Source organism: Hemiscyllium ocellatum, chromosome 23, assembly GCF_020745735.1.
Source record: "Hemiscyllium ocellatum isolate sHemOce1 chromosome 23, sHemOce1.pat.X.cur, whole genome shotgun sequence".
Lineage (NCBI taxonomy): Eukaryota > Metazoa > Chordata > Chondrichthyes > Orectolobiformes > Hemiscylliidae > Hemiscyllium > Hemiscyllium ocellatum.
Genome location: NC_083423.1, coordinates 13,690,460 through 13,701,423, shown reverse-complemented (window position 1 = coordinate 13,701,423; position 10,964 = coordinate 13,690,460). Strand labels below are relative to the sequence as shown.

The window sequence follows — 10,964 nt, the reverse complement described above, 5'->3', positions numbered from 1 at the left end:
GAGTTGAGGGAAATCTCTCCACTTATTAGAGTCTTACCTCGCACAAAGATGGTTATGGTTGTTGGAGATCAATAATTGCAGACTCAGGACATCTGCTCAAGGTAGTGTGCCAGGCCAAACCATTTTCAGTCTGCTTCATTAATGATTTTCCCTCCATTAGAAGTGGGAGGTTCGCTGATGGTTGTAGGATTTTTTGCATCATTCATGACTTCCCAGATACAGAAGCAATCCATGTCCACGTGCATTTAGTCCTGGACAACATGCAAGTTTGGGCTGCTAAGTTTTAAGTGATATTCACACCACACAAATGCCAGGCAATGATGATCTCAAATAGGAGAGAATCTAACTATCTCCCTTTGATGTTCAATGGCATTATGATTTCTGAATATGAAACTATCAACAGCATGGTGGTTACCTTTGGCCAGAAATTGGACTGGACTGGCCATCAGAATAAAATGGCTACAAGATCAAGTCAAAGCCCAAGAATTCTGCGGCATATAATTCACAGACATCGAGGTGTCAGGAGATGAGTTACTTGCCACAGAATTCCCAACTTTCTTACATGGATTTGGTGCATATCCACTCAAGGAGGCAGCTGGGGTCTTGGCATCACATCACATTAGAAAGGCAACACCTACAACAGTGCAGTATTCCTTCAGTAGGGCACTGGAGTAACAAGCTTGATTTTTGTGCCTAAGCTCTGGAATGGGATCAGAACCCAGAATATTGTGTTTCAGAGCTGACATTCCAGTGAGAGATCTAAATCTTCAACATGCCTTGTCTTCACAATGAGTTACTTCAATAGGGAGATATGACAAGCAATTAGTGTTGAGCAACTTCTCAAGGCAGTAATGCGAAAAAGATCAGATTGTGTTTCTTCATGATGTTGGCCAAGATGGTTTCTAGTACTTGAAGAAGACTCTCTCCCATTTAGTTGTACAGTATCCCAAAAGGATCAAATGGAACAGTCTGGAAAATAATTGAAGTCCACCTTCAAACGAAGTGGGCCAGAATAAAATAAATTCAAAGGATATTATCACTTGGAATAATCTGAACAAACCCTTTAAATAACAGATTTATGAACTGAGATTTAGACTCAGGAGGAAATGAAGGGAAAGGCAGCTACATTCTTAGAATGTTTTAGTGTTTTGGTGTTGGGTAATGAGGCAGATTGGGGCAGAATCTCTTCAGGCTGAGAATGGAACTCAAACTATCAGCCATATTAAGAATGTAAACAGTTTGGAAGAATTATCATTAAACTCCTTTCAGGAATTTCCCACCCATTCCAGGCACTTTGCTTCATATTACAAAAATAACTGGTTTAGACAAACTTTGCTAATGGCATTTTTTAAAGAAAGTTTCAATTGGGGTATAAGGAAGCTGATTGGGTGTCACGAGGGGGCGATAAGGTTGAAGGTCAGTGAAGTCTATACACTGCCATAAGAAGTGGGATAAGTCAGTTTTGTATGTGCTCTGCTGAACCCAGTCAAGCTTCAGAAATTAAGGGCGAGGCTTCCTCTGCTCTGTTCCACTTCAGATGCTTTCCTAATACTTACGGAAGTTGTGGAGTATGTGAGGAGTATAGATATTGGAGACTTCTGTTCCTTGCTACCCCAATCCAATTCTGTCCCAAGAAAGTAACCAGTAGTAACCACTCAGCTCCACATGGTAGGTTCACAGCTCCTGTCTTTGGAAATCAATGCCATGACCCAAGTCTTTGTGACACTCAGTAGAGACATTCCTTCCCAATACCTCTCTGCCGGTGTACCTCTCTTCCTGCTCTGCTGTCCTCCACTTAAAATGTCCCCCTTTGACGATGCTTTTAGTTACCTGTCCCAATACCTCATTCTGTGGTTCAGTGTCAAATTTCATTTGCTAACGGTCCTGTGAAACACACCAGGATATTTCATGATCTGAAGGCAGTATACAAATACAAGTTGTTTTTTTCTGAGTGAGTGTTAAGTGAGAAATCAGCAGCTGCATTGTGAAACTGAAAGATGCATGAATAACACAAGGAGCATAAGAACATAAGAACTCGGAGCAGGAGAAGGCCTTTCGGCCCTTCAAGTCTCCCCCCCACAATCAATGGGATCATGGCCAATCTTTTTGTAGACTGGAACTGGAATTGTATTCCTGCACTAATCACCACTTCAAATGAGGGCACAGCATGTGAAGTCAGATGTTATCCATTCTCATTTTTAAATTCTTGTGTGAGAGAGAGAGAGAGCTATTCTGTCTGTGGATTCCCTGAATACATGTAAAACTATGAGAAACATCCAATAAAAATGCACTAGACAAAGTGTCTTTCAAAAATGGTTGATTCTGCAGTCAATTTGCACATAATGAAATGTAATTTCACGTACAACTCTTGTATCTGTCCATCTCTCTATCTATCTCCGAGTTTTTTTTCTCTTTCTCACTTTCAAAGTATTGTCTTTGTGTCTGGTCTGAGTAGCTATTTAGTTAATTTGTGAACTATTTATATTCTACTCCTTCATTTATCTAACACACTATCTATAGTGTAATTAGTGACTATTTTGCTGAACTCGCAATCCAAATCCTGGACTAATGGACAGAAGATGCAGTTCAAAACTCATCACTACAGCAATGGGGAATTTAAAATCAATAAGTGAAATAAAATTTGGAATAAAAACTGTTTATCCATAATGGTTCCTGGGAAATTACAAGAGTATCATTAAACATTCTATCAGTTTTACTTATGGCTTTAGGGAATGGAATCCTTCATCCTTAATCAACCGCATTTCAATGTCACTCTAGACCTACCGCAATGTGATTGATGCTAACTGTCCTCTAAAATAGAGTAATATCTCTTTCAGTTGTATTCAAGAAGGCAGCTCATCGCTATCAAGGAGATCACGGATTACAGGAAGAAAGCGGGAGAATGGGGATGAAAGATTTATCAGCCATGATTGAATGACAGAGCAGACTTGATGGGCTGAATGGCCTAAATTCTGTTCCTATGTCTTATGATTAGGTTCCCTCCAATGTGAAAACAGGCCCTTCGGCCCAACAAGTCCACACTGACCCTCCGAAGAGTGACCCACCCAGACCCATTTTCCTCTGACTAATGCACCTAACACTATGGGTAATTCAGCATGGCCAATTCACCTAACCTGCACATCTTTGGAGTGTGGAAGGAAACTGGAGCACCCAGAGGAAACCCACGCAGACACAGGGAGAATGTGCAAAGTCCACACAGACAGTCACCCGAGGCTGGGGTCGAACCTAGGACACTGGTGCTTTGAGGCAGCAGTGTTAAAAATTGAGCCACCGTGCCGCCCTATTATGGTCTTAATTATTTTCACAAAGCCAGTCAGGGGCCAAGCATTAAATGCTGATCTCTTCAACAACACCCACATCCTATGAATGAATTAAAGGAGAGCTCTATTTTCATAAATATCCCTGTCTGCATCTCCTTTGAGATTCTCCCTGTGTCCGTGTAGATTTCCTCCTGGTGCTCCAGTTTCCACCCAGAGTCCAAAGATGTGCAGATTAGGTGGATTGGCCATGCTAAATTGCCCATAGTGTCCAGGTATGTCCAGGCTAGGTGGATTAGCCATGGGAAATGCTGGGTAACAGGGATAGATTAGGGGGATGAGTCTGTGTGGGATGCTCTTTGGAGGGTTGGTGTGGACTTGATGGGCCAAATGGCCTTCTTCCACATTGTAGGGATTCTACAATTCTACTGAAAATGTGTTGCTGGTTAAAGCACAGCAGGTTAGGCAGCATCCAAGGAATAGGAAATTCGACGTTTCGGGCATAAGCCCTTCATCAGGAATGAGGAGAGTGTGCCAAGCAGGCTAAGATAAAAGGTAGGGAGGAGGGACTTGGGGAGGGGCGATGGAGATGTGATAGGTGGAAGGAGGTCAAGGTGAGGGTGATAGGCCGGAGTGGGGTGGGGGCGGAGAGGTCAGGAAGAAGATTGCAGGTTAGGAGGGCGGTGCTGAGTTGAGGGAACCGACTGAGACAAGGTGGGGGGAGGGGAAATGAGGAAACTGGAGAAATCTGAGTTCATTCCTTATGGTTGGAGGGTTCCCAGGCGGAAGATGAGGCGCTCCTCCTCCAGCCGTCGTGTTGTTATGTTCTGGCGGTGGAGGAGTCCAAGGACCTGCATGTCCTCGGTGGAGTGGGAGGGAGAGTTAAAGTGTTGAGCCACGGGGTGGTTGGGTTGGTTGGTCCGGGCGTCCCTGAGGTGTTCTCTGAAGCGTTCCGCAAGTAAGCGGCCTGTCTCACCAATATAGAGGAGGCCACATCGGGTGCAGCGGATGCAATAGATGATGTGTGTGGAGGTACAGGTGAACTTGTGGCAGATATGGAAGGATCCCTTGGGGCCTTGGAGGGAAGTGAGGGAGGAGGTGCGGGCGCAAGTTTTACATTTCCTGCGGTTGCGGGGGAAGGTGCCGGGAGTGGAGGTTGGGTTGGTGGGGGGTGTGGACCTGACGAGGGAGTCACGGAGGGAGTGGTCTTTTCGGAACGCTGATAGGGGAGGGGAGGGAAATATATCCCTGGTGGTGGGGTCCGTTTGGAGGTGGCGGAAATGACGGCGGATGATACGCTGTATACGGAGGTTGGTGGGGTGGTAGGTGAGAACCAGTGGGGTTCTGTCTTGGTGGCGGTTGGAGGAGCGGGGCTCAAGGGCGGAGGAGCGGAAAGTGGAGGAGATGCGGTGGAGGGCATCGTCAATCACGTCTGGGGGGAATCTGCGGTCCTTGAAGAAGGAGGCCATCTGGGCTGTGCGGTGTTGGAACTGGTCCTCCTGGGAGCAGATGCGGCGGAGACGAAGGAATTGAGAACATGGGATGGAGTTTTTACAGGGGCAGGGTGGGAGGAGGTGTAGTCCAGGTAGCTGTGGGAGTCAGTCAGTTTATAGTAGATGTCTGTTTGAGTCGGTCACCCGAGATAGAAATGGAAAGGTCTAGGAAGGGGAGGGAGGAGTCTGAGACAGTCCAGGTGAATTTGAGGTCGGGATGGAAGGTGTTAATAAAGTTGATGAACTGTTCAACCTCCTCGTGAGAGCACGAGGCAGCGCCGATACAGTCATCGATGTAGCGGAGGAAAAGGTGGGGGGTGGTGCCAGTGTAGTTGCGGAAGATGGACTGTTCCACATATCCTACGAAGAGACAGGCATAGCTGGGGCCCATGCGGGTGCCCATGGCAACTCCTTTAGTTTGGAGGAAGTGGGAGGATTGAAAAGAGAAGTTATTCAGGGTGAGGACCAGTTCAGTCAGTCGAAGGAGGGTGTCAGTGGAAGGGTACTGGTTGGTGCGGCGGGAAAGGAAGAAGCGGAGGGCTTTGAGTCCTTCGTGATGGGGGATGGAGGTGTACAGGGACTGGATGTCCATCGTGAAAATAAGGCGTTGGGGACCGGGAAAGCGAAAATCCTGGAGGAGGTGGAGGGCATGGGTGGTGTCCCGAACGTAGGTGGGGAGTTCTTGGACTAAAGGGGACAGAACGTGTGTCGAGGTATGCGGAGATGAGTTCGGTGGGGCAGGAGCAGGATGATGCGGAGATGAGTTCGGTGGGGCAGGAGCAGGCTGAATTCTCCAATTCTACAATTCTACACCTATCTGTCTTAGTTGCTGCAATCTATGCATCTTCTGCAGCTTCTTTTTTTGAAGACATGTTTCCTTCTCCATTTACTTACCAGGGTAGCCTTCTTCCTCCAAGCTCCTGCGAGTATGACCTTTTCCATTCACCAGTTTCTTCATAATAAAACTGTTTCTTTGTGTAAGCATTTATTGTGTTAGACATGAGGCCTCTCCATGTCAACTAACTCAGGAGAGGTCTCAGTCTTATGCAGTGTTGCTTGTCATAGCTGGATGCTGACAGTGTATGTGGTGAAGGATGACTGGGCCCACCAAAGACGCAGCCACACCAAAAGAGATTGACTGTCCCAGGCAAACAATACTCAACTACAAAGGCCCACAGAAAGATGGGTCAGGTGGAACAAAACAGTGGGGAACACTTCCCAAATGATGTAGTTATCAGGGGCACTGAAAGGATGCAGAGAAGGGAGGGAGAAAGGTGGGGTGCAGAGGGGGAAAATCACAGTGAAAGCAAAGAGGGGGAGAAGGAAGGGCGGGAGTCTTACATTGAGATTGGGGGGACACAATGGGGTCACTGTGACTGTTTCAAAGGGAGAACAATCAGGTGAATTGTCTGGGAAGTGATTTTAAGGCTAAAGCTGGGTTTGGGAATTTTAGACAAGAGCGGGATCAAGAGGAAGAGTGAGAATATAGAATGAGATAGCAAAAGGACCAATAGTCACAGTGAGAGATTGTGAAAGGTAGTCTTGTTCCCTAAACACGACTTCTCAGCATTAACACTGTCACGCCTCCTCAGCATCTTATATGGTTTATAAGCACTCCTCATTTTTCTGAACTCTTCCAAATTATTTGGTAAATTATTTACACTGGCTGCATTAAATTAAAAAGGATGTTCGTCACTAAACTCGGATATCTCCCTCCAGCCAGAAATGTGGCTTGGGCTTTTAATTCACTGAGGAGAGAGTCAATAACTAGAAGCCACTGGCAGTGCCTGTCCCTTTAAGAAGGAGTGACGCCTGGGATTTTCCCTTTGGTCTGTTTCAACGGGACTGGCGCTTTTGTCATTTCAGTTGCTGAAGGTCTGGGAGCATCAGTGAGGCAGGGTGCAGATTTTACACACACACACACAGGAGAAAGAGGACAGGGAGGGAGAGCAAAGATCGGATTAGTTAGGGAACAAACCTGCATCAAACCAAATTCAAAGCCCCAGCGAAGTTTTAACTTGAGTGAAGAGTTACAGATCAAAAGAACTCAACAAAAAAAACTCCCCTACTCAACTCCATCACTGCGATCTGAGACCAGGAAAATGAGGCTGTTGCTTGTGGTTTGTTTGCTCGGTAAGTCTACCACTTCACTTTATATTTTGGTTTGTAAAATAATTGCTTTATTTTTGGAGTGGAAAATGTGTAATGGTGCGTTTACTGGTAGCCTGCACCATAACTATAGCCCAGTGACGCTTTCAGACTGTGGTTTCAACTTGTCCGGGGGAACTGTAAATGTACTGACCTTTCAAAGGCATTTACGATGGCTTTATATACAGCGAACAGAGGAATTCAGAGCGCCAGGAGACTTTGCAAAAAGTGTTATGCTGATCTTATTGCTGTACGTTATCTCAATAAATTACTATTCATGTCTGGAAGACTTCACTTATCAAATAACAGTTTGCTTGTTTTGCTACAACTCTGATGGTTTGCAGTGTGTGATTGAATATTTCACTTGTGAGCATGTGAATAAAATGCGACTCTTGGTCTGGGTGAGTTTGCTCTGTTCTGGGGCTCCCATTGGTCACAGTCCCTCTCTCGACCCACCTGCTGAATGTGTAAGGGACGGTTCGGGAATCTGGGTCAACGTGGCCATTTGCTTAGAGCTGTGCCCATTACTCCCTGGCAGAGGTTTGGGAGGACAATGCACTGTCCCTGAACAGCATCGTTGAGTGGCTCAATTCATGTTTGAGTAGCTTCCAACTTCAACACCATTAGGATTACCAACTCTCGAGGATGGGGTACTCCTGGGCATTTCATGGTATCCTTACAAATGCCCCACCCAGTCAAACAGCCTCCACCCACCAATCTTCAATGTTAAATAAAACAGTAAAGGCTGGAGAGACTCAGCAGCTCTGGCAGCACCTGGACAGAGGGAAGCCGTTAACTTTTTGAGTCTAAGGTATGATTTCTTTGGATGAGGGAGGTTCATACTGAATGCAAGATATTGGCTATATTTCTCTCTGAAAATGTGTTGCTGGGAAAGCGCAGCAGGTCAGGCAGCATCCAAGGAGCAGGAGAGTCGACGTTTCGGGCATGAGCACTTCTTCAGGAATGAGGAAAGTGTGTCTCCGCTGATGATGCCAGATCTGCTGAGTTTCTTCGACATTTTCTGTTTTTATTTCAGGTTTTCAGTGTCTGCGGTATTTGACTGTCGTCAATATTGTTTTGCAGCTGAAAACACTGGGCAGTCTGCTGCTTTATTTTGACATGATAGAAGGCAGCAAATTGATCTAATAGAGATGTTTGAGAGGATAGTCTTTTTTTAAATTTTCATGCAATGTGAGTCTAAGGACAGCACAGGAACATTCAAACATGGTACAGTAATAGGCCATTCAGCCCATTGAACCTGTTTCACCACTCAATCAGTTCATAGATGGGCTGATTGTTACCTCAAGTCCATGTTACTCTTGCTAACCATTCACTTCCTTGCTTAAGAAGAATTTGTCTATCTCTGCCTTTAAAATGTTGAAGGACTGTGATTCCAATACCTCTTCAGAAAGATTCCCAAAGACTCTGAGTATTTACTAACATCCCTGATTATCCTTGAAATGAATGGGGTCCACTTTTCTCTCCCAAGTCGTAGAATCCTTACAGTGTGGGAGCAGGCCATTCTACCCACTGACCCTCCGAAGAGCATCCCACACAGACCTTTTAATCCTGCATTGCCCAGGGCAGATCCATCTGCCAGCACCTCCCTGGACACTATGGACAATCTAGCATGGTCAATCCACCTAACCTGCATATCTTTGGACTGTGGGAGAAAACCCACACAGACACAGGGAGAATGTTCCAGCTCCACACAGACTGTTGTCTGAGGCTGGAATTGAACCCAGGTCCCTGGCTCTGTGAGGCAGCAGTGCTAACCACTGAGCTACCATGCCACCCCACATAGCAATCATAGGACAATCCAAGAGCATGTATCATACACATTTCTTAAATGTTAAACCTCAGAATTGCTTCCCAACACCCACTAGTGGGAGAATTACATTGAACAGGGATCCATTAGAGATTTAAAAAGTCATTATCACAGCAAACTAAGGCTTGAATGGAAACAGAAAATTGCGAGAGAAATTCAGCAGGTCTGACAGCATCCATGGAGAGATAAACAGAATGAATGTTTCAAGAGTCAGATCCACAGATGCTGCCAAACCTGTTTGTATTTTGCCTTATAAGGAAAGGAGCAGAAGGTTCGGAGGGGATTTGAGGAAAACCTTTTTCACCCAGATGGGTGTGGGTATCTGGAATTCACTGCTAAAAGAGTGGTAGAAGCAAAGACCCTCAATACATGAAGATGTGTTTAAATGAGCACCATAGAGTAAAGGTGACAAGCCCAATGCTGGAAAATGGGACGAGAGGTAGACAGATGCTTAATGACTGGCACATACGTGATGGGCTGAAGGGCTTTTTTCTGTGCTGTAAGAACTCTATGTAGTTTCTCCAGCATTTTATATTTATGATTTCTAGCATTTGCAGCCATTTTGCTTTTATATAAAGTTTTAACTCTGAGCATTGTTGTATTCTGATGACTACCTTTATAAACTTGAAGACTCTGCATCAAAGCCAAATACCTGAGCAGAACAAAATAGTGGATTTAATCCCTATTCGATTGGTTATGGGAAACTCCAATCAGTGCTAGAACTGTGCATACTTCATTCGGACACACTCCCTCTCCCCCTCACTGATGTGCTTTCTGGAGTTGGATCCTGAGTTGCTCTCTTCAGTTGTATCCTGTAAAGTTTGTTTCTCTTAACTTAAAACTGGTTCCAGAGGTTTCTTTTAAATATGCTATCTTTTACATCTTGTGCAAGTGAGAATTCTCTGTTTATAATATTTATAATGAGTTCCTTTTTGAAACTTTGTTCTCTGATACTTTAATGAGAGTTTTAAATAACTTGAAGTGAAATAAGATCCTCGAAGTGAGTGTTCAGTTTACATGTGAGCGTAAATAGTCCAACAGGTTTATTTGAAAGTACCAGCTTTCACAGCTGATGAACAAGCAGCACTATGAAAGATTGTGGTTTCGTATAAACCAATTGGACTATAACCTGGTGTCGTGTGACTTGTGACTTTGATCACCCCAGTCCAACACCAGCACCTCCATGTCGTGAATGTAAATAGGTTTGTTACTAACATCACAGTCACTAATACATTGCTAAGAATTTACAATTACTGACAGAATGAAAAGCCAGAACTGAATTATACCATTGGGTCTAAATGTCCTGATGTAAAAGATTTTAATATTTAAAGTTACTGTCCTTTACCCCAGTCTGGCACCAGTTCTCTAAAATGGATTCAGAATCAGTCCATTGTTGGACTCGAACTGATATTACTCTCTGTACCTCGAATGACAAGCTGAAAAAAAGCTTCATTTCATTGCACTCTTCTCTACATCAGATGTTAGTCCTCTCCCCATGTCTGCAGCGTGGGGGTCAGAGGCAAATGCATAACTCTAACACCTTGTTGGATTGTGGGCTTTGCAAGCTTTCACATGGTTGTAAATACCTCCGGAGGAGTAACTCTTGAGCACAAACAGTGGAATGTGCCAGAAAGATACCACACTCAGGTCTGCTTACTATCAGCTCACTTACAGCCTTTGAACAAGCCCTGGGTCATCCCCAGGCATGATTATAATGTTCTACAAGCAAGGATGTGATTACACTGGAGGGGGATGCAGAGGAGATTCACCAAGATGTGGCTTGGAATGGAACAGTTTAGTGATGAAGAGAGGCTGCATACGGTCAGGTTGTTTTCTTTGGAGCAGAGAAGGCTGTGAGAGGACCTGATTGAGGTGTGTATGAGTAGGAGGAGCATGGACAGAAAGCAGCTGTTCCCCTTAGTTGAAGGGTCAACAACACAGGGCATAATTTTGAAGGTGAAAGGCATGAGGTTCAGAGGGAAAAAGAAGTTTTCATCCAGAGGGTGGTGGGAATCTGAAATACATTGCCTAGGAGGGTAGCTGAATTGGGAAATATCACAACGTTCTAAAAAGTACTTGGAGGAACATTACAACATCCGAGGTTATGGGACAAGTAGTGGAAAGTGGGACCAGTATAGCATTAGATTGGTGTGCACACACACATGATGGGCTAAATAGCCTCTCCTATACGATATGATTCTCCGAGAAGTGACTCCA

At 44.8% G+C, this 10,964-nt stretch overlaps 1 protein-coding gene across 1 annotated transcript in view; it reads left to right on the top strand.

Annotated features, from left to right (window-relative positions):
* Positions 1-6,624: 6,624 nt before the first annotated feature.
* Positions 6,625-10,964, top strand: part of podxl (podocalyxin-like) — a 155,079-nt gene continuing 150,739 nt past the window's right edge. The window contains exon 1 of the mRNA XM_060842702.1: positions 6,625-6,904. Coding sequence (XP_060698685.1) covers positions 6,874-6,904 — 31 coding nt within the window. The 5' untranslated portion in view covers positions 6,625-6,873. The remainder of the gene's footprint in view (positions 6,905-10,964) is intronic.